Genomic DNA, 25621 nt, shown 5'->3' on the forward strand with positions numbered 1-25621 from the left:
AAACTCAAAATTTTATATTTTTGGAGTTGTCTCTGGAGAAGTCATCTTCCCAGTGAGAAATTACATTTCTTTAGAAATGATTGGTGGTTGAGAATAATTCTTATTTTGAGAGTGGCGTACCGTCAATGTCTGCCAAAATAGTCACTGCTGTATTAAAAAAAAGGTAGTACTCTAAATACTTAATGCCTCTCGATACATAGTACATGTGTGCCAAACTTCTTTAAAATATCTAAAGTGGTACTACACATATTTTTGAAAAATTTACCACACCGTTTCTCGAAAGCTTTCTCTATAAAATGGACCCAAAAATCGCTCCTTAATTATTGACATTTAAGTAGAAAATACCCTGTATAATTGCGATCTTTGTACTACAAAGGGTTTTGAAAAATTAGTTCCGAAGTCGGTTTATTTTACTGCTTCGTTTTGGGTTCTCTGTAATTGATTTCGTAGATAGGTGGGAAGACCTCCCCAGCAGAAAATGAAGTACCTTATATGAAGTGTAATGAAACTCTTATAAACTAAAACTCTTTGTTTTTTGTTATTCTTTTTATTTTTATTTTTGTATTTTTATAATGTTGTACTTCTTTCAGTTTAATATTGTTGAGGAACAATTTTATATCACAGATTTATTTATTTTTTTGTTTGATGATCATACATACCATTTGTGAATTTGTATTATCGATAATTTATTGTAATACAATCATACATAATGACTATTTAAGTCTTCATTTGGGCATTTTCCAGTTCTTTTTTATTTGTTGCTGACAGGGCTAGTACTGTATTGTCAGCGAAATGGAAATATATTGCTGAAGCCCACTCTTTGTAATTTATGAAGTATTATATCAATATCGACTGTGTCGAATATTTTTTGCGAATCGATGAATATTGTTAATTGTATTTTTAAGTTCTCCTGATATGGGCCCGGCAGGTCTCTTGAGGCTCCTAAGGTACTGCTTTTTTTTTGGAAACCAAATCGTTCGTTTGGCAACTAACCAAAACTAACCAAATCGTTCGTTTGGCAATACGGATGAAATCGAACATTCTGAACATTTGGCCGTTGAAACTTGTTGCTTGTACGCTGTTATTCCCCAAACCAAGCGAGTGACCAGCGTCGTGGTTCGCCACACCTCGGCTCAGTTAAGTCCATTTAGTCCTTCTCTATCGCTCGGCGGGTGGAGTGCAGCAATTCGCCGTCCTAAAGGTCGTCACACGCGCTATTCCGTCAGTGCTTACATTTTATTTTTTGTCCAGGTTACTGTGATATCGTTGACTTAACGTTTTTATGTGGGTAAGTTGAGCGAAAACGAACATTGTTGTTTTAAGAATTCCGCATATTAAGGCCTTGTAATAAAGGATGCAAAATTTCGAATCAAATTACCAGCTCTTTGGGAAAAGCAATTCTTATTAGTGACCAGATTTTGTCTTATATTAAATTGCGATATAGGGATGGGTGGGGCAAGGGGGCCCACCTCAAAAATTAACAAATAAATTCTGGTTATTTGTACATTTTTAGCGTAACGTCAGTGGTAAGCGCTATCACATATTATTATAACCGAATCATAATAAATTCATTGAAAGTGTTATTTCTTGGAGAATACTATGGATTTAGCCTAAAGCCAGAGTTTTCGAAAATGCCTATAACATTTTTTTTAGTCTATATAAAAAATAGTTTTTTTTTGAAAAATCATACATTTTATTTAATTAACTAACTACAAAAAATTAATTGAGAATTATTTAAGCAGTGCGTAAAGCACTGGTCCCAAGGATACAAAGAATAAATTTATAAAAAAAATAAATTAAAAAAAAAAGTTAAGTATACAACCCATTACTTAATCTTATTACTATTACACATACATATTGTAGAGTACCTATATTGAATTTTTAACTGTTTTACAAATTTAATATATTTATCTATATTTCTTTTCAATTGTCTGGAAGCTTCTTATTATAAGTACATGCTGCTTGGATTGGCAAGTCCTTTATTAGCTCTGATATTAAAATTGTAAATATCATTATGAGATCTGGTGTCACATTAAATTTAATTGTCATGTTAGATTTTTTTATTTTATTTATCATCACCTTATACATAAATTTACATTGTTGTAGTTTAAGCAATTTGCCTAGTTTATAAATGTCCTATTCTCTATGCAACCATAATAATTATATAACATTTTTAAGAATGGAATATTGGAATTAGGTATTTCCTTATGTCATACAAAATAAAAATTGTAAATATCCATTTTACTACAGTAAATCAGATAATTTCGGCTTTTATATGACCATTGGGTAAGTTTTATTTGATATAAAATTAATATGCTCAGCCCAGTTTAAACTATCGTCGATCAGTAGGCCTAAATATTTAATTCGCTTAACACGTTCCATATTTATATTCTTAATACTTGATCTTGGCATCTGTATTACTTCGTTTTTTTTGCTTGAACAACATGTATTTTGTTTTATCAATAATTATTTTTAATTTATTACCCACTGCCCGTACACCGCAAATAACGAGGACAACAATGGTCCTAGAACTGAACCTTGCGGAACGCCACATACACTTGATTGCATTTCACTTTTAACATATTTTATTTGAACATGTTGTTTTCTATCCAGTAAATAAGTTCGCTTGGCTTTGCATCTAAGTCGGACATTAATCGATTTACAAGATCCATGGTAGCGCTCAGGGAACTGCTATTTTTTATGAATCCATATTGATAGTCAGCAAGGCAGATATATTTAGATATAAAAGAGAGCATTCTATAAATCGCCAAAAGCCAAAAAAATAATAAAACGCTCAAGTGAACGGCCTTCTCCCACCCTCCCCTACGGTTGAAAGCAAAAGTCTAGGCAAATTAACAACTCCATTGAAAACGTTTTTATAGAACCAAGAGAAAATACTAAAAAATGTTTTTCTTTAACCTACTACATTCTTAGAAATTACATACAAAACAGTGAAAATTTTCCTATTCATTTCCTATACATTTTGACAAATGTTTTGAAACTTTTTCACTGCGTTCTCCTATGTATGTAATGGTAATGGTGTCCTGTATTAGGTTTCGGATAAATAGAGCTTACAGTTGTCTGGATTTGTTTTTTATTTATAATTTTATCCATAATGGACGGATTGTAGCCGTTTTTTAGTGCAATTTGTTTAGTGATATTAAGTTCTTTGTTAATAAACCTTCACACACGGACACAGTCATACATAACAGCCCAAATCACCCTTATACACACAAAATGACCGCGTTTCACTCTTTTACACACAGACTTCTTAATACTATTAGGCCACGTTAGATATTAACTTTACACTAGAAAGTTTTTTTTTACATTTATAGATCTTCTAGTTTTGCAGTTTGATACGATAAATAAGACTTTTACAAGAATATCGTGTTGTTTTAAAGTGTTCAATTCGTTTTTAGGTGTTTTCCTAAGCGGAGTATTTTTCCCTTAGCTTCCTATATGAATATTTACAAAATACGATAAAAAAACGGCAATATAGTTTCCTAATTTTGATGGGGTAAAGTTTTAAGTTGGGCCTAAGTTCAGTTAAGGTGATAATTTAAATCCGAATGCTGTTAGTTGCCAACCAAATCGTTCATGTATCAGAATACTAAACGTCAAGACTAACGCGGAGACAAGATACGAGATATCAGTACCTAGCAGAACCGAATGTAAATATATGTATGTCAAAGTTCACTGTTCTCTATTTACTTCAAGTTATTAGAATAAAAATAAATAACAAACAAACCGGATGTGCAAGATTAAACAGAGAAATACATTATACAGAGTGAGTCAAAGATATCACACGTAAAGAAACTTTATTTTAAAAATTACATTTTTATTTTTTCAACCTGAGACCTTTTTTCTCTTTGGTGTTTTTTTTAGTAGTTGTGGTTTTCAAAATAATTTTTAATAAACATCAAATACTAAAGAAACAATTTCTAGAACATTTTATTACCGTCTGAAATTAGTGTTGATATTGATAGTATTTTTGTTATTTATTTGTTACGAGGTATTTCAAAGTTATTCTATGGTATGAGATGTTCGCAACTGCTTAAATTCTAATGGGTTTGTGATAAAAGATCTGTGGCCTGAACAGTGCAGCAACCACCATATCGGTTTAATTGTGACGCTGATATCAATAAACTGCAGAAAGAAAATATTCGGATTTTATAAGAAAAAAGTGCAAAAGTCAACCCACAAAAAAGTTATTCTTGTTTTTATTATTGTACTAAACAAATTGTTTTGATTGTTTACAATTTAGAGTAACAAACAGTAGTTAATGACAGGCTCGTCGTAAAAGCACTATAATTCTGGTCGAAGTATACCTGTACCCTTCAAAATTTACGGCCCTTGCCAAAATTAATAATTTTCCGATCTGATTCAACATGCCAAAATTTAAAAAACTTTCTTTCAACCTATTTCGGGACTATGGGAAGGCCTTGCAGATCCACATTTATACGATCTTTTTGTCTTAAAATTAATTAATCAGCCCGCCGGAAAAAAATTTTGTATTTTAAATTCTGCAAGTTTTTATTTTAACACCTTTAATTTCCGTGCACTTCTGTATACCCTGTATAACAACGAGTGCTTTGTCGTTGGCGTTAAAAATAGTTATTCGAGCAAACGACTCGTATCCTAAGAATTCTTCTTGCTTTATGAAGGCTCATTAAAATTCAGTGAAATTATTGCCGTCATCCACTTAAGCACACGTTTACTGGTAAATTGGTTGCAATTATTACCGAGGCTCTATGCTCAACTGGATTTATTTCATTTATCGCACTGGTGACTAAATCGTTAGAAACTGCGCCCGTACTGTCTCCTCGTAACATTCTATCTGGTCTGGACGTGATAAGTACTTTTTTTGCATTGATTTTTATTTTTTATTCATTAATTTGCTAAATATAGCTCTTAGGTTTAGAATGGTAATTATTGGCCACGATTTGCCCAGGGGTAGTTCAGAACTCCGAGCGTGCATTTTTGTCGATTATTTTAAATTGTATCGCGAAAAATTTCATTATTATTTGCGAACTATATCATAAATCCCTTTAAGAAAAACGTCACTAATTATCCAGTTGAATAACAATTAGAACAATTAGTAGTTTACGCGTATGTTGGGGCATTACATTGTTCTTGTTTTGTATTTAATTGCATATGCAGATATCAAATTTTGTAGTCTTTCATTAGAACTCTGTGTTTTATTTTTTAAAACTAAAGCATATTGGTCCAAAAAAAAAACTGAACGAGATGTCTCCTGCATCAATCAGTGTCTGATGACCAATATGTTTCAGGATTCTTCAGAGAGGAAAACAGTGTGCAGGTCATACTCTTAGCATGTCCTATTAATTTAAACTTACCAATACATTAATACAGGTTTTTAACAGTATTATTGTCCATTGTTTTAATTTATTTCTTTTGCTCGCTGCGCCCTAAAACACACATTCTTATTATATTATTATATATGGAAAATTATTTTCAGAATGACCTTGGCTTTGATCGAAATCAACACTACCCGCTATTCTACAACAGCTTAAGTAAGCTGTAATTTACGTCTCCACATTACCAGTTATATCAACTCAACCGCACTGAACTTTGAATGCAATCCCCAAGAACGAGATTGTAACAAATCGGCTTAAAGTTGTGGACTTTGTTGTGGATCAGGGTGGGTTTAGATCCTTTCTATTTATCTGTCTGCCTTGCTGGTGTTTTACAGCCTCAGCCGCTATTAGGTTGTAAGTCTCAAGCGTCCATTGCTTCATCCACTACGACGTTACAGCTTCTTTTTTTCCTACCTTCAAATGCCAAATGTGATCGTATCACATTAGATGTTTTTCTCAATTGTGTCAATCTTCTATAGCCTAGATACACGCAGCTCATTCGTCAATAGTACAATTCCGTAAAGGGAAGATAGTCATAGCTATCGATCTCTCAGAATATATTTCAAAAACTAACAATTTTCTTAAACCAGAACTTTTCCAATGCATCAAGCACGATCCTACCGAGTTATATCAAAGACAAGTCAAGGAAGTAACTAACTCCAACTATGAATCCACAACCGCCGAAAATATATTCTTTAGTTAAATTACATAAAAAAGATATGCAAATTAGACCAGTCTCTAGTAAATATTTTAAAGTTCCTCACAGATTTTAAACCAAAATTTGCAATACAAAATTCTTTTGAATTAATCAACAAAATTAAAGATATCAAAATCCCTTCTAACGTAACACTATTGATGTACAAAACCTATTTCCCAGTATTCCACCTATGGATGAGTTAGATTTAGTAGATTTCACCTTCACTCAGAAACGGGTAAACCCATTATTGAAACAGGATTTATTAGATTGCTTAATAATATCTTTAGACCAAAATTATTTTGAATTTAATGGATAGATTTATATCTCTAAAGAAGGTTTGATTATGGGAAATCCACTTAGACCTTTGTTAGCCGAGATTTTTATGGATAATTTGGAAAATATGATATTAGAATATCCTATATATATAAGTTTTTTTTTTAATTACATTAACTCATTACATAATCGTATAAAATTCACTATCGAGATTGGACAGGATAACTCTATTAATTTTTAGACTTAACCATTACAAAAGCGCAAAACAAAATAGATTTTTCAATATATCATAACTTCACACATGGACACAGTCATACATAACAGCTCAAATCACCCTTACACACAAAATGGCTGCATTTAACTCTTTTATACATAGACTTGTTAATGCGCCACTCTCAACAGAAAATTACAACAAAGAACTTAATATCACTCAACAACGGCTACAATCCGTCCATTATAGATAAAATTATAAATAAAAAACATATCCAGACAACTGTAAACTCTATTTATCCGAAACCTAATATAGAACATTAACAATTTAAAACAATTACATACATAGGAGAACCTAGCGAAAAAGTTTCAAAACATTTGTCAAAATGTGGTTTAAGCTATCAGAACTAACAACACAATTAGAAAATATTTAAAAAAAAATAAAACGAAATGTCCAAAATGCCAAAAATCAGGTGTGTCTACAGGTTGAAATGCGGATCTTGTCCTAAAATGTATATTGGACAGACACGTAGATCCTTCAAGAAACGCATTAACGAACATAAAAGAGCATTTAAAAACATAGTCTAGATTCTAATTATGCTTTAATGCAGAAAAACACATTTTTCACGACAATTTCGATATTTTAAATACAGTCACAAATAGTAGAAAATTAAATTTATTGGAAGCCATGGAGATTAACAAAATGAGACATTCATATGTATTGCTTAACGATTAATTAGATTTAAATACCTATCCTTTATTGAACTTCAATTCTCACAACAACATTAATTAAGATTTTACGGTCATTTCGCAGGTAGTTTGTAAATATTACATTTGATAAAGACACGGTGTTGTCGAAACAATTGTCATGTCAAAATATATAATTTCGCGAAATCTGAACTTTTAGTTCTTATTTATGCGGTCAATTCCATTGCTTCAGACTTTTGTCTATGGCTTGCCAATATGGGGACCAGCCATCCGAGATAATATTCATGTTCAGAAGATTTGTAAATAGCATATGACCGAAGAAACTATTATTGACAAAAAAAAAGTTTAATCTTGCAAATACAACGGAAACATTAAAAGCAATGAACTCACTGAATACGTTGGGATTAGTTGGAAAGTCTAAAAGAAATTTCAGATTATATCAAAATACCACACACTATTAAATAAACTAATCTATTAAAAATCATTTAAAGAAGCTATAGATAAACCGTTGTTTAAAACAACTGAAAAGTCAAACGTGCCCATTATAGACCAATTACTCTTGTTAATAGTTCATCTAGGATTTTTGAAAAAAATCTAAACAACAAATGTCGCATCTCCAGCAATATTGGTCCAGGCAGGCAAAATTGACCGACGATGCAGTGGCGGACTTTATTTCAAAAGTGAACGATTGAATATACAAAAGTGCGCCATCTAACTGCGACTTCGTTGATCTTGCAAAAACATTTTATACCATCTCTCACACATTGCTGATCAAAAAATTAAAAAATATTGGTTTTTCAGGAGCAGATTTCAAATTAGTAAAAAGTCTATATCATTATTAAACTTAGATCACTTATAGCAAATTGCAGTTTAAAAAAAAAGGTTACTTTGTAATATGCGCTCGCTCAATTGCATTTAAATAGCATGGGTTGACAAACAAATATTTAGAGGGAATTTGTGCACTTATGCTCGATGCAAGGCAACTATATTTTCAAAATATTCCAGTTCAAATCATTTCAAATAAAATTCCTATTGGAAGTTACGAACATCCTTACTCAACCAGAAACAAAATGAACCAACCCACTATCAAACCGAACGTATCAATCATTTTCCTTAGTGCGGCATTCCTTAATTATCATAGGCCAATAATTTTTATACTTTATAAGTTGATTTTGATCATACATTTGATATTTTGTCATCATTAAACACTGGTTCTATCATGTTTTAAAAAAATGTAATTTTAAGTTTTTCAAATAGTTTATATTTTAGTTGATAGTATTCTGGTTCTGCGAGGTTGCTCTTATTCAATGAAAACTGTATTTATTATCTGTATTTGTATTAATATATGTTTGACATATGACAATAAATGCTATATAATATTAATATTAATATTAATAATAATAATAATAATAATAATAATAGCAGTAGTAGTAGATGTTTGATTGAAGACCAGGAAGGTTAAAATACAAAAATCTCATATAGTTTTTGTGACGTATGGTGATGTGGAGAAATCAGTTCCTTTTATCGCATTTTCTTTTAGGTAGGAAATTTCGGAAATACAAGGTCAATCCTTTTTCGGAATTGTTGCATGGTTTCTGACAAACACACAGCTTATTTCCTATATAATTTTTAAATTTGCAAACAATGTACGCGGCGTCACATTCATTTCGGTCGAGTGCCTATTGTATTTCACAAAATTTGAATATTCAAATGTAGGATTCTTCGAAAAATAGATTTCCGACGATTTCGTTCATGATAACAACATTTTGGTTAACCAAATTACTTCAGTGTCATAAATGGTATATTATGCAACAAGATTGGTAAACCGAATTTTAGTCACGACTTTTTTTTTTGGCACGAGCGGAGCGCGTGATTGATAAACGTAGGGCATTCAAACAAAATATTACTAATTGATATTAAACCTATTCTGTATACATTATACAACAGAATCAATCTCGAAGACACTTTTCTAAGGTTAGAAAAAGAACTGGAAGGACACCACAGAAGAAATAAATAGGATCCAAGCTGGAAGCAGATGAAACGCAGTTCAGGATTTAATGAAATCAAAGGAACTTACGAAAAATAATAAACTAATCTAACAGGATCACTCTGGAAGATACTTTTCTAACGTTAGCTTCTCTATTGATGATTCAAAAATCTGGGCAGGGAAGACAATGACACCACAGAAGAAATAAATAAGGTCCCAGCTGGAAACAGATGCCGTTAAAAAATTTCAGATTATATCAAAATACCTCACACTATTTAATAAACTAATCTATTAAAAATCATTTAAAGAAGATATAGCTGAACCGTTGTTTAAAACAGCTGAGAAGTCAAACGTGCCCATTATAGACAAATTGCTCTTGTCCAACGATTGAAGAAGAAGAAGAAGGAAAACGTCCTTTAAATCCGTTAAGACATAATGTTTGACAGAGGAAGATTTAGGCATGCAGTAGATTCGGCAAAAACCTAGCTAATAGGTCATTCTTGTTAAAATGGTAATTCAAAAACTGTAAATTCCCCGAAAGTTGACCCAAACGGTTTGTATGGTAAAGGTGGTAGACAATCATTCGGTAGAAATATAGATTATTTTTTGGTTGCTCTCCACATTCACCGAGAAGATACTTTCTCTTGAGTCGTTGTTTCTGGTTTTATTCTTGTAATGTTATTGTGTTATCAATTTTTTCATCTACAGCTCAGTGTCTAAGTTCACTTTCAGTATCACCTTCTGGATCCAGTGAAATAATTATGCTTCTATTTCATTAAAAATGGTTTTTGTATGGTTATTGGTATGTTCCACGCAGTTTTTTCAAACCTCGTGTGTAACTTGTAATAGAGCTTCCTTCCACATGGCTAACACATTTTCATCACTGTGACAGTCTCTTCCGATATGTCTATCATAATGCCGTTGAGCGTGCGACCATATTAACTCACTAGTATGGAGCGGTAAGGCGTACTTCATGGCCGTAACTTCTGATGGTTTCATCAATCACATATTTCTTTTCTTTGCTATTTCGTTTAACTGTATCTTATGATTCTAGTTTTGTTAATGTTGTCTGAAATTCAACTAGTCGCTGCTCTTTTTTTTAGAAGAAGTTTTACAGGTATCCTTCTCTGATAAAACGCTGCGATAGGGTGCATTGTCCAAAATTATAAATGATGGTTCTTCCAAGTTGCAAAGTAATTCTCCTTTTCACCTCCGAAGCAAAAAAGTAAGATGATTAAGAGAGGAATCTAACTGTTTATTCCATTCCAAATGATGAAGGTATCATCAACGCCGCTAATTATTGTCCTATCTCTCTCTTATGTCACTTTACCAAAGTTTTTGAGGCTGCAATTTATTGACAGTTGTTTTTTGTGGTAAAGAATGATATAGATCCAAATTAAACATTACAAACTTGGTACCGTTCATATATGACATTCATTTGTCCATGCCGAGGCTTTTGATAAAGTACATCATCCAACTTTGATGATAAAACTCGGGTATTTCGGTGTGTGTGGCGACCTCTTCCAACTCAGTTTCTCTCTCGTTGTGCAAAAGTTACCTCGGATGTCTCATCTGGGACCTTTACTCTTTATACTTTTCTTTTCGATTGGCCTTCCTTTCCCGGTTTCTGTTTATGCTGCTTTTGCCGATGATTGAAGAGCAAAAAAAAGAGATTCGTTCACATTTCGGAGCTTCGGAGCGATCTTGACAGATTTGCTGATTATTGCAGAAATCTCAGATTATTCTTAAATCTTGATAAAGTAGTAAATAACCTTGTGGATTCTTCTTTTCGTATTAATTACTTGAGCTTTAACGCTAATCCAAATAATTAAATTCTAAGCAAAGTACGGACCCGTTCGGCCATATTTCATTCTTACAGCTTGCCAGGGTCTTTCCTTAATTCTTATATCTATGAACAGACTTTAGCTGGGTCTGCCTGTTAAATGGCCTGTGAAATATATAAATAAATAAACATATCGAAGTCAAACCCTAGGTTTAACAATCGCCGGATCGATAGCGTAAGCTTAAAAAAATTTTCTTGCCGGAAACATTGTGTAAACAAAAAGTGAAGTGATTGAAACGAAGTTCGACAATCTCACAGTATTTGAAACAAGAGAGTAATTTTTTTCAGTTCCTGAGTAGTCATGTAAACTCAAATAAGTTTCAGCGTCGAAAGAGTTTTTGTCGACTTTCGCGGAAACCTAATTAACATACCCGAACACATATTATACAGCACGATCTCCTCTATAGTTTAATATATACGGTCCGCTCGCATACACAATAACGAACTCTTTATTGGCTATAACTTAGCCTCAATGGACGATACGGATCGAATAAAGAATTTATAGTTAACGTTTTATCTCGACTTAGAAACAGTGCGCACGATTTTATATCCCGTCGATCCTTATCTTGACGTATGACAAAAGAAAAGTGAGCCAGCTGCGAATATAATTAAGAATATTTTTGATAATTATGCATCGCAGCCGAAAAAACAGGGTAGCATTCTTTCATTAGAGCAGGAATACCGTAAGAATATTTTTAATTTTAGATATATTTTTCAAAATGTATCTATTTTCTAAAGTGAAATGGATTAAATAACAGAAAATATTGCTGGCGATGATGTTCTGCAAAAAAATAATATGTTTGCACAGAAAGTAGGACCTCTAACCTATCAAATCAAATATTTTACTAAGAAGGGGAACATTTTTTGTTTTAATTTAATTGTGTTAAATGGACTTTCATCAAGTAAATGCTACCTTAGTTCAATTCGTGAAAGAAGCTGGTTTATTGGCTATTACTCCTCTACTATATATATATATATATATATATATATATATATATATATATATATATATATATATATATATATATATATATATATATATATATATATATATATATATATATATATATATATATATATATATATATATATATATATATATATATATATATATATATATATATATATATATATATATATATATATATATATATATATATATATATATATATATATATATATATATATATATATATATATATATATATATATATATATATATATATATATATATATATATATATATATATATATATATATATATATATATATATATATATATATATATATATATATATATATATATATGATGACACTATATTCCGGGATATCATCCGTTCGCTCGTTGAACTCCGACTGGAATCCTGCATCCGACTGGAATCCTGCAAATCTTGCATCCGACTGGAATCCTGCAGACGTTTCGCCAAAATCTCACTTGGCATCTTCAATGCTCGCGCTCCGAAAACACTTCGAACACTGTGTTCGAAGTGTTTTCGGAGCGCGAGCATTGAAGATGCCAAGTGAGATTTTGGCGAAACGTCTGCAGGATTCCAGTCGGATGCAAGATTTGCAGGATTCCAGTCGGATGCAGGATTCCAGTCGGAGTTCAACGAGCGAACGGATGATATCCCGGAATATAGTGTCATCACATTTTTCCATCCGTGAATCAATACGTGAGAATATATATATATATATATATATATATATATATATATATATACAGTGTGTAAAAGATAAGGATGCACAGCATGGGGATCTCGGAAACTATAAGAGATACAGTGTCGGTTAAATTAGACAAAAGTTGCGCATTTTGATACCGAACAAGATCCCGTTTTACAAATTTGAAAATTCCAAGCCGTTCCGGAAATATCCGAGAAAAACCGAAATATTGCGATTTCGTTTTTATTATTTTTTAAAGCTATTTGAAAAGATATGAAAAAACGGAAAACACTTTTCCATTGGCACTTTTTAATCTCTCCAAATTGACGTTAACAAATTTTCATTACAGCGTTTCGATTCCATGGAACCACCATCAACTTTGATTTTTCTTATGGGACGGAAAAAAAGTACACACAGTATTAGGTTGTGCTTTTCATTGCGAATTCAACGATGTACGATACAATACGGTTACTTATGTTTTTATCCAGAAAAATGGATTTTTAATACATTTCAGCATTTAAATGGAGTAGGCCATGACAAAATGACATCCAGTCAATTTCAATGACACATTAATGTTATTTGTCTTTGTTATCAGTCGATCATAAGTTTATTCCTTTAGTTATTGTTTTTGTATTTTTATTGTTGTTGTCTTTTTCTAATTTATTTTGTTCTACAATGGAGGGAGGTAATTTTACAAACGAAGAAAAATGTGATATGCTGTCTTGCTACATCTGATGCCAAAGAAATTGTGTGGAAGCCGAGCGTATGTATTCTAACAAATACCCAGAGCGGAGACAACCTGACAAGAGTATTTTTCGGCGTTTGTTATTTAATCTGAAAGAATATGGATCATTTAAGAAGCCTGCATTATCCCGACAAAAACCTTCCAATGAAGAAAACCAATACATTGTTCTACAATCTGTTATCGAAAATCCACAAACTTCTACCAGAGAAATTGAAGACCAGAATGGGGTAGCTAAATCTACAGCTCAGTTTATTTTAAGGAAAAATGAATTTAAGCCTTACAAATTCAGAATATGTCAAGGATTAAAACCGGGTGACGACGAACGACGTAGACATTTTTGTGAGTGGTATACCAGGATGTGTGATGAGAGTTTTAATTTTCCATATAAAGTGATTTGGTCTGATGAAAGTATGGTGACCAATAACGGTATTTATAACAGGCGCAATACACACTATTGGTCGCAACAAAATCCACGTGTTAATAGACTATCCAGACATCAAGTTCGCTTTGGGTTTAATATTTGGTGTGGGATTTTTGGTAGCAAGATTATAGGCCCTATTTTCTATAATAATTCCTTAACTTCCGAGCGGTACCTTGACATCTTGAGGCACGATTTAGAAGATGCCTTAGATGATTTACCGCTAGGCGCTGTGCAAGGCTGCTGGTTCCAACAAGATGGTGCCCCAGCCCATAACTCCAGAGAAGTTGGCCAATATTTAACTGAACGGTTTGATGGAAAATACATTGGGACTTACAGTGAAACACCTTGGCCTCCAAGGTCCCCGGACTTAACTCCCTTGGACTTTTTCTTATGGGGCTACATAAAAAATGAGGTATTCAAAGAATGTTTTGACAACGAGGAACAATTACGTCAATCAGTACGAGCAGCGTTTAATAAAATTACTCCTGAAATGTTAAGTCGTGTTTTGGAGTCTACCGTGAGACGGGCGTACTTATGCCTAGAAAATGGAGGTCATTTATTCGAACATTTGTTATAGAATTTGTTTTTCATTAACTTGTTGGATTTAGTTGTTATGTTAAATGAACAGTTAGAGTTAGTAAATAAATAAACACATTAACTCGAACTTGTCAACCATTTTCTTTTGCCTTTCATCGTTCGGATCTCATGGCCTACTACAATAAAATACTAGAAATGTATTAAAAAGCCATTTTTCTGGATAAAAACATAAGTAACCGTATTGTATCGTACATCGTTGAATTCGCAATGAAAAGCACAACCTAATACTGTGTGTACTTTTTTTCCGTCCCATAAGAAAAATCAAAGTTGATGGTGGTTCCATGGAATCGAAACGCAGTAATGAAAATTTGTTAACGTCAATTTGGAGAGATTAAAAAGTGCCAATGGAAAAGTGTTTTCCGTTTTTTCATATCTTTTCAAATAGCTTTAAAAAATAATAAAAACGAAATCGCAATATTTCGGTTTTTCTCGGATATTTCCGGAACGGCTTGGAATTTTCAAATTTGTAAAACGGGATCTTGTTCGGTATCAAAATGCGCAACTTTTGTCTAATTTAACCGACACTGTATCTCTTATAGTTTCCGAGATCCCCATGCTGTGCATCCTTATCTTGGACACACTGTATATATATATATATATATATATATATATATATATATATATATATATATATATATATATATATATATATATATATATATATATATCCTCAAAACGTTTGGTTTTTCAACCAGTGGTTACCCAGCAGAGTATTAATGAAACTAAAAATTAATAACAGCAGCCCTGCTGCGAGAAAATCTCAACTCCAAGGTCAGGCAAAATGGTCGAAAGAAGAACGAAGACATCAGTACAAGAAAAAAGATATACATTGGATTTATGTAAATGTAATATATTTTCAATTATCTAATAAACTTAATCCCATAGATTTTGATTTATTGCATCAACGAAGAGTTGTTTCAGGGTTGATTGCGAACTTGTTATAAACGGCCATAACGACAATATCGTAAGTAAATTTCAGGATTTTTCAAATCCAAATCTATTAAGAATAAGGCTTCCCAAATAGTATTTACAAGAGCAGAAGATTAAGGAAAGACATTCATAGCTATGCTCTCTAGAATATATTACAAAAGCCAAACAGTTTCTTAAAACAGACATATTCCAAAACAAATCAAAACTGTAATTACAGATTCATAACTTTTTAATGACAGGGAAAAATGCCAACTAATAATTACGAATGCTCAACCTCCAAAATTATACTGTGGGTACCATCAGTTAAACTTCAAACAAGATTTATTAAAAATTTCAGAAAATCATATTGCCTTTAAAGAAAGATATGTTATCAAAAACTCGTCCGAACTAATCAACAAGGTTAAAGACATTAAAATTCCTTCCTTCCTTGCTTTGAAGTTCAAAATCTATTTCCTAGCATTGACGTAACAAAGGCAATATATTGAATTTAATGGTCTATTTTACATTGCTAAAGAAGAATAAATTATAGGAAACCCACTTAGTCCACTACTTGTAGAAATGTCCACGGACAATGTAGAAAATATCATACACAGGCATCTCCCGAGCAAAAGATTTCTTTGGTGGTATAGATATGTAGATGATGTTTTTGTTTGTTTTACTGGAACGAAAAGACATTATATTAATTCCACGCTTACCTGTAACCATATCGACGGAACTAGGCAACCCTTTAAACTTAACCCCTCACACAGTTAACAAGTAATACATCCCTCAAAACACAATTATACACACAAAATGGCTGCTTTTTATCCACTTTTCACAAAAAAAATATTATTATTAATTAATTTGTTTATTAATTTATTATTATTAATTATTACACCAATAGCTTTAACAATGGTTACAACCCCACTTTAAACTTTAACTTTAAACTTTACTTATCCCATATTAAATACCGAATCCAAAGCTTACACAACAATAAAATACATAAGAGAACCTAGCAAGAAAATTTCGAGACATCTATCTAAATTTGGTTTGAAGACTGCTTAGGAATTTTTTTTAATAAAACTAAATCACGAAAAACTGAAAAATTCGGACTCTACAAGTTGAAATGTCAACAGCTAGAACATTAACCAATATAAAAGTGCGTGTAAAAATAAAAGTTCGAATTCTAACCAATTCAATTCGAAAATGCACACGTTTGACAATAACTTTGATATTTTACATGAGGAATCAAATAGCAAAATCTAAATTCGTTGGAAACTATGGAGATTCACAAAATGAGATATTCGAATCTATTACTTAAGGATCAAATTTAATTATATCTAATCAAAAATAATTTTTAATATTTTTTAATTTAGACAAAATACATTAAGCAAAATATTATTGGCTGAGGGCGACATCCAACATTGTTGCACTTATGCAACCCCCTAAAGCATACAACTAGTCCTGATTATACAGTGTGTCTCATTTAAGAAGACAACATATATTATCTTGACGTGGGCCAAGGAAGGATATGTATGTATGTATTATATATTTTGTCAGAATGTTCTATATATTATAATCATAAATGCCAAACTGATAAGGATATTTGCATAATATAGGTTCAAAAGAAACTTTATTTTTTATAGTTTTCATTGCAAAGTAGTTTTTCTTTCATTTCAATTTAATCCCCCCAACACAATCTTCGGTCTAAAAAGGTACGCAGAACTTTGCAGTGTCAGACATTTCAATTGTTATACCTTTAAAGGTTAGATTATAATTTTGAAGTCGTTGTTGGTATTGCCCAGAAAAGTCTACTACATAAATGTACTTGCAACTGGAGGTCATTTACCTGATATCACAGCTGTAATGTCACGGCAGTATAAGAAAAAACTGTACAGTCTTTCAGTATTTTTGTTAAGTCATGAAGAGAGGACAAGGATATCTCCTTAAGGACCTAACTCTACACCAAATGTCCATTTCTACTTAAAATTCATGATGGTTGGTGTATGTATCAACCCAGTCATTGCCGCTGCCCATGCCATCTTCCAAAGGGCACTACCGTTTGCCTGACATCACTGACATAATAGCTATTCTCAGCGATGAACCGCCACATACCACATACTTCTTGACTTATTCTCAGTACGTATTTTTGTGTAAAAAAAGGAAAGTTTTTATGATGGAAAACGACAAATTATTGAATTAAAATCATCATTAAATGAATTATATTTCGTTCGGTTTTGGAAATGTCCAGTTACACACCAAAACAAACGTGGGCAGCGACAGATAGACAATCTGTATGTGTTCATTAATAAATTATGTTAATCAACAATTCTCAATGTAATTAAATCTTTATCGGCGATTTTGCGCAAATCGCTAAGTTATTTTTGTTGAGAACATGCATGACCGCTCGTTGACTGCATTATCAAAAGAAGTGAACAGTGGTATTTAACACAAGCAGGACGGGAAAGTGTGGAAAGGTATTCAGTTGATACAGCTTTATAAACGGTAAGTCCAGGATCAGTTGGGAATTTTGATAGAAGGTCCCAAATATACCAGAGTTCCAACTAACATTTTTTGTGTTTTGTTTTATGATACCCGAGAACCTATAGAATCATTACTCATATAAAACCATTATAGTATTTCAATGGAGGAATTTAGAACTTTTACTTTTTATAACCACTGGAAAACAAAAATATCCTTTATGGAAAACCGTTATAAGTTGCAATATTTATAAAGACCAATTGACAAGCGCCTCATCTCTATATCATTTGTTAACAATATATTTTGCTTCCAGCCTTCGCCATGATGAGAGAAATTCATAAAAAATTGCAAAAATGTAAAATATCAATGCAATCATAACCTCACTTTTCAGTAGGTATTTATTTATTTGTTTTAAAAGAAGTGTGTATGTTTTCTTGCCGCCAGTAGTTACGTCATATTTGTTTTGGATTTTTTCTAGTCAAAACGTCAAAATTCTAGCCGTGCGGTAATATCCCGAAAATGTCCGAAGTGGTTCGGATCCGTACAAAAAAAGTTTTTTTTCTACTCCCGTCTGTAAAATACCTAATTGCACACCGATCTAGCGTGCGGGAAGCGTCACTTTACCACGTCAGTGTCGTCGTTTCCCAAAGACCCGAGCCAAAATAAATAAGAACAAAAAGTTCAGATTTTCACGGAATTATATATATTTATATGGCAATTGTTTCGACAACACCGTGTCTTTATCAATCTTTATTAAAACATTTGATAAAGACACGGTGTTGTCAAAACAATTCTCATGTAAAAATATATAATTTCGTGAAAATCCGAACTTTTAGTTCTTATTTATTTTGAAAAATTGATTTTCAACAAGTAAAAGCCACCTCAGTTCAAGGATCCGAGTCACTCCGGACATTTAAAGGATTTTACAGCACGGGTTTGGCAGCAATCGGATGTTTTCGGAGATATTTCCCACGCCTTGACTTTTGACGGGGATGTCACTGAATGTATTCGTGTTGTTCTGCGAAAATGTACCCAAAAACTAAGGGAAGTAGAAAAAGTACAACATGCAACACGTTCTGTAAACTTTTTAAATCACTTGTTTATTAAACACTCGCTCTCTTCTGTAAAATACCTAAATATACACCGATCTAGCGTGCGTTTATTAAACACTCGCTCCGCCGTGTTCCGCTGCGCTCCGCTTGTGCCAAATAAATTTGTGACTCAAATGCCACACTTTTATTAAATCTTTTTAAAAATCGTGTCATCACCAACTAACCAAATGCAATATTTCAAAAAGTATTTTGGTGTTTATTGGCTGTCTTATATTGGGGTACGTAAATCTGTAAAATCTGCTATAGAAGTTGATTTTTTATATGATCGCGTCATAAATATCACTTTGACATAAAACCTTGAGCTGCGAAAAATGTTATCCGGTTAGTTGCGTTAACCACGGGTTTTCCTTAAAATGATATTTGAACAAAGTGCCATTTTATAGACCAACTAATTTATGCAAACATTAAATCTAAAATATACAGGGTTGGTCAAAAATTACAGGTCGATTTCAAGTTCTTTTCATTTTCTAATCCTATTTTAAGGGTAATTCTATATCCTACATAATTAATTTGCCTTATTTCGTATCTCATCTAAATTTTAACCCGACTAAATTATGTGGTTTTTTCTTATTACTTATTTGGAGACCTCTAAAGCTATTCTATTGATCCCCTTCTACCAATTCATTCTATAAACTCTCTCTCAATTTTCCGTGCTAGCCATAGCCGCAGTCTTCTGTATGGTAAAACTACATTTACAAGTCACGCTCAATAACAATAAAACAAATAAATAAAAAGCAAAAAAATAAACAATTTAAAGCTAACCAAAACTAACGAACCAACAGATATTAGTGCAACTGCCAATGGTCTTATACTTTGCAGGAATTTCTCGAAAGTTTGTTCGTCAATAAGAAAAATTTATCTGTCCAGACAATTTTTTTGAGTTGCTGTTTTCTTGGGTAAGCCCCTAGTTGATCATGTTATCTGTACGAATGATTTTTAGACGGATCTGTAACATAAGTGTAAATCTTCCTCTGCACTTTCGATTAAGGCCTGGAGATAGGCTTTAGGATGTGCTACAGCATTTATTTTCGTCGCCTTCATTTGACGTTACAGGTGTATCTCTTTCCTTAATCGATAATTATAGAAATTATTATATTGGTATATTGGTTCTAAATCGAACTTGCTATAACTTGACCATATTTTCGAGAGGAAATAACCAAGTTCATCATTTTACTCCACCATGAACTTTGATAAACGCTTCTGCAGTGAATCTTGACAATTGATTTGTCGCATACAGGATGTCCAAAACTTAAATTAAGTTTCTCAAGTGCTGTGAAGAAGTTTTTAACGAACTGAAGAATCCGACGGTGCATAGCGTACATTACGTGACCTTTTCAAACTGCTGCGGTACAATTAAATTCTCTTAATTTATGGAGGCACAGATGGGAGTGTCACGTCCATGTGGTTTTGAGCAAGGCGTCACTCACAAGCCGGAAATGTCCGGCCGCGCATATTCCGGACCGTTGGCGAATGATAGATTGCGTTGCCGTCTAATGACCACCCGCTAAGACAATATTAAATCTTCTCGTCTGATGAATGAAGTGCCCCGCCGTCAGATAGTTCGTTTTACTTGCGCCGTACCTCAACCGGTATAAAGGAAACCTCGCACGCAGCGTACGCTTAAATAGGTGCACTAAAAATGTCCGTTTAAAGTCGGCAATTATTTTTATAGTGATAACATCAAAACAAAAGTGTTTAAGTATTAAAAACTAAAACATATTCGGTAATTTAACAAAAAAATTATTTTTCAAATGAATTTTTGGTCGATAATAATGGATGGTAATCATACATACATCAATACAATAAAACCTATTGCAAACAATACAAGGTGCCCATTAATGCGTGGAAATTTTGAAAAAAATCTTTAGAATTCATATTTAAAGAAACAGTTAATAGTTATCTAGTTTGATTGAAAATACCTAATAACGAAAGTAAATAATCAAAGTTTGTATTCTAACTAAACAAGGTAAGAAATTTGAATAAATAAATCTATAAAACAAGAAGTGAACTAAAAAGAGTTTTTTAATATGATACATAAAGTTTAGTTAAAAATGTTCCTCTTAAAATTCTCGTTTCATCTGGCATCGAAACAAAAAAAATATCAAAATATGCTTTGACATTTGTTTTTGTTGTGTTTCATGTCTCTGTATAGAGTATGGAGCATTATATCTTTAAAAGAAGTAGTATCCTGTCTTTGCTATTAAACGAATACCTAATAATGCCAACAAGTGACCCAATGTCGCCAACTTTAAATTCGACAAGAATTTATACGGGCGTTATCTTAAACCTCGAATATCTCAAAAAGTAAGTAAAATTTAAAGATAAATTTAACAACAAACTTAACTTATTTTTTGCCCTAGAATTGATATCTGAATAAAAATATGGTGTGTTCTATTTGAGATTTTTTAATTGAATTTGCCAAAACGGCACCACTTATTTGGGACACCCTATATAAGCCGAGGCACATCTGTCGAACTGATTGAGTAGGGCATCATCTCCTTAGCCTATGCTTAAATTTTGGTTGCAATACAGTGGCGTAACTACACAATTTTATATGGGGCAATCAAAATATGAATGAAACACATAACCTCAGTTTCTGTTTAAACTATGCAAAATTCGAATAAGAATTGGTTAAGAAAGTGACCTTGTTTAAAATAACAAAGTTCTTACCGTAGGCGGGGGACTTTTGGGGCACCCTGTATCAACAAAATTATAATATTTTAAATCTACAGAAGAATTCAGGAAACTTTTGTGCAGATCGTATAGTGGATCGTTTACTTTGGCACGCGGTGTACATATGTACTTTTACTTGTATGATGAAAAGTTTATCTAGACAAATGAGTTTATTGTTAAGGTCGTTTAGTTTCTTTCGTTTTTTATTACCTATATATTATTGTTTATTAGTTTTCTATTTTTATATAACATAGAGATATGTACGTGCCTACATTTTTTGTGCTTTTTTATAGCGTACTTCCGCTTATAGAGTGCTCATTTTTTGGTCCCTAAAGGGTACTTTATAACCGGAACTCACTGTATATTGTTTCCTTCAGTTTTCAGGATGGTACTGGTCTTCAATGGCGTTCTACAAGAAGACTGCCCGCCAGACAGCAGAGCGTTGTATTTGAATCACCCCGTCTACAGGGAGACAGCTGCTCAACTGTTATCAGTACCGAATAAAGTAATCGGCCCTGTCGGATTGCTCTATGTTTTACAGAGAGAGTTAGCGGCTACAGTGCCACACGACAGTAAGTTAAATATTAGATATAAACTGTTAATATTGACAGTGAATGAATTGTACAGTATAGTATAGTATAATTTTCGAATTAATATCTACATGTAAATAATTGCTGGCCGTGGAAGGGAATTGTAAATAACAATAATGTTTTCCAGAAAATGTCAGCATTCTTGGCTCAGATGATGTGACAACCTGCCTTATAGTAGTGGTGAGACATTCAGGTGAGTTCGAGTAGTTTTCTGAATTTAATATTCTTTCTAATTAGAAACATCTTAATTAATTTACTTAAACTGGCTCTTTAACCAGTTTTTTTATTTAGAGCTAGATTTTATGGTAGAGTTTTATTTCTTTCATATATTGTAACGTGTTGTAGATTATGGCTTTTAGCTTTGGCTACAGACAGTTATTTCCTCATTTATAGCTGATTCCGAGATGGCTAGGTAACCAGTAGAATACTATATCATAGGAGGCTCAAAGACTCAGACACTATTCCATATATTTTTGTACTCTGATTGATAGGGCAGTACAAAAGAGCTTGCGTATTGTTCGGCAAAAAATATTCCTTTGTAGACACCACTGATGCGCACTATGTCCTACTACTATCGCACTACCTACTCTGTTACCGATCTTAGTGCTGTCAGTGTAAATAATTTGTCTATCTGGGCATTCATATATAATATCCGTAAAGTTATTTATGAACACGCTTTCCGATGTTTTATTTTTGTCGAAATTCACTAGGTCTAATCTTAGTTTTATATTCGGTATCGTCCAGGGAGGAATTTCATTAGGGCCTTCTGGTAATATCATCGGTAAATCGATATTTATTTGTTTTAATAACTCTTTTCCACATTTCCTTCTGAAGAACAGGTGTATAACTTGGCTGTTCCGAATTTACTATTTTTGTCATATAATCAACTAATAAGCAACAAGCAATGTATTGCTATATTGCTTGTTAAAACTGATTTCCAGTCGATTACCAACAAACCAAAAGAGTCTAATTCTCATACACAGCACTTATACGGGAACACATAAATGTTTCCAACACTGTATGTTTAAAAAGCATCGTATTTTATCTTCCCAGCTTTGACAGTTTTGGATTTGTTACTTTTTATAAATAAATAACTTAAGTGGATGGTGAATGCGTGAGATATCTGTTTCATATTTTATGTACAGGGTGTGTTAAACCTAATGCTTCAACCTTTTTATTAATAATAATACATACCTAAACCAAATAGCTTTTCCAATATAGTTTTTATAAAAAATACTAGCGCCATATTTATATTATCGTTATTCGAAGATGGCGTCAAAGATTCGCGAAAGGGCGTTCAAAACGAAGTGGTATCATTATATATTATTATTTGTTCAGAAAGATCTTACAAAGATTTACAACTTTGATTAAGGGTCTCATATCCCCATTTCTAATTCCTTGCGATTTATTTTAAATTTTTCTAACAAAAAGAAAAGTAATAGCAATTCTTATTAAAAAAAAAAAACAACATTACCTACTATAAATAATTTTTAACAAAATTGTCTGTTAATAAATTAATGACGATCTTTTTGAAACAAAGTAAAACACAGAAGGATACACGCTTCAGCTTTTTATTTTAAGGAAAATCAGTGGCGTTCAATCATTTTTTCCAGAAATTGTTCGAACAGTTGCTATCAGTTTTCCTAAAAAATATATATGTTTTGGATTTTTAATATTCATCATCTTTATTCGGTGAGACCCAGCAATGTTTATGGAAAATGAGGCAGGTTGATCAAATGTTTGATAACATTTGATAAAGGCACGGTGTTGTCGAAAACGTCTCTTTGAAAAATTCGAAATAATCTGTTAAATAAAGTTTGTAGTAAGGATTGCACGTCGACTGAACTGTGGATATTTACTTTCTAGAAATTTCATTATGGACCCGCCATTGCTGGTAATCTGTATTCTTCTTAAATAATTTTCAGGATCAGGTGCCACATCATTGGCCCATTTGGACGGCTCTGGAACCGACGAAGCGGTGTGCACCATGATCCAGAAAGTGCAGGAGTTGGCTTTAGGATATCCCGAAGGACGGATAGAACTTCAGTTGGTCGGAGGTTTCACCGATCCTCACAGCTACTCCGAGGACCTCTTTTTTAATATAATGAGTAAGCGAGCTCTTCGTATGATGATTAAATATCTAATAACGGCCTTGCAACGCAGACTCGTTTCACAAGCACCCGGTGGAAGTCGATCTGACTTTGGCTTGCGTCGGCGAATTGAACACCACCATTCGTGGAGGCATCCATTGGCCCATAATTTACGGTGTTGGTATTAATACGAAGACGGGGGAAATTTTTCCAGCTACTTTTCCCGATAAAGGTCCGGAACAAGCTCTGCGATGCGCTCGTCATCTTACAGGAATACCCCAAGTGAGTTGGGGTAGAAGAAAGTCTTCTTTTGAGGTGGAAAACATCAATCGATGTAGTTATTTGATGTCGATAGCATTTCCGGTTTGAAAGGAAACGACGGTAACTTTTGAATGTTATTTGACACACCACATTTTTGTTAACAATTTTCAGCTTTGGTAAAAAAAAAGACAAACATAACTTTTTAACACAAATGACGTGAAATTTTTACTGGACAACTGGATTTTCCCTAAGCTAAAATAGTTGATTTGATGAACAGTTTGATGCTAGTGGGAGTAGTACTGAATATGAAAAACGGAATTTGGTAAAACGGAAAGCTGCCAATGAGGAAAAAGAATTAGAAATTTTAGTGCTACTAAATTGACCTATTTTAATTTGCATTCTTTATTTGTTATTCAAGTTTTTCTCCAGTTGTATGTAGTGATTGTGTATTTCAATCCTTAAAACACCCATGACTGAAGATTTGTAAGTTAGTAATAATAACAATAATATAAGTAAAAACACTTAAAAATCCACCGTCACCAAAAAAACAATGAAATAAAGAAACAGGTGTATTCCGTTTAAGATAAACTAGATCTTGCTTATTTGAATTAGCTGTGGCATTAATTTCTGGGTCCCGCAGGGCCTTGATTTCAATAAAATTGAAATTTAAAATTATTGTCGGGAATAAAAAAGGCACTATATAACTGTTTCTCGCTTTAAAAAATTAGAAAAATGTTTTTATTCAACATATATGACTTATTGTGTTTCGCTTATATATTTCATCTACTTGCTTAAAAATGTTATATACAAAAATTCTAGTTTTCGCGTTTGTAAAAAAAAATATTATTCTAAAATCACGTTAAGGGCATATTAAGCGGAATTTGACTAAGTTGCTACAGAGCGTTCAAAATAAGCCGATATATTTGGATCATTTTAAATAGAAAAATTTCTGTTTTCTTGAATGGCACACAATATATATTATTTTCT

At 32.6% G+C, this 25621-nt stretch overlaps 1 protein-coding gene across 2 annotated transcripts in view; it reads left to right on the forward strand.

Annotated features, from left to right (window-relative positions):
• Positions 1 to 1160: 1160 nt before the first annotated feature.
• Positions 1161 to 25621, forward strand: part of LOC132707276 (protein N-terminal asparagine amidohydrolase) — a 31401-nt gene continuing 6940 nt past the window's right edge. Inside the window, exons 1-5 of one of the 2 annotated variants that reach the window (XM_060679066.1) lie at positions 1161 to 1288; positions 22071 to 22265; positions 22411 to 22476; positions 24209 to 24391; positions 24447 to 24655. In XM_060679066.1, coding sequence (XP_060535049.1) covers positions 22079 to 22265; positions 22411 to 22476; positions 24209 to 24391; positions 24447 to 24655 — 645 coding nt within the window. In that variant the 5' untranslated portion in view covers positions 1161 to 1288; positions 22071 to 22078. Of the gene's footprint in view, positions 1289 to 17865; positions 17933 to 22070; positions 22266 to 22410; positions 22477 to 24208; positions 24392 to 24446; positions 24656 to 25621 lie in introns of those variants that run through there. The other variant, XM_060679067.1, reaches the window with a different exon arrangement.

The sequence above is a fragment of the Cylas formicarius genome, unplaced genomic scaffold, assembly GCF_029955315.1.
Source record: "Cylas formicarius isolate icCylForm1 unplaced genomic scaffold, icCylForm1.1 PGA_scaffold_9__14_contigs__length_23061073, whole genome shotgun sequence".
Classification (NCBI taxonomy): domain Eukaryota; kingdom Metazoa; phylum Arthropoda; class Insecta; order Coleoptera; family Brentidae; genus Cylas; species Cylas formicarius.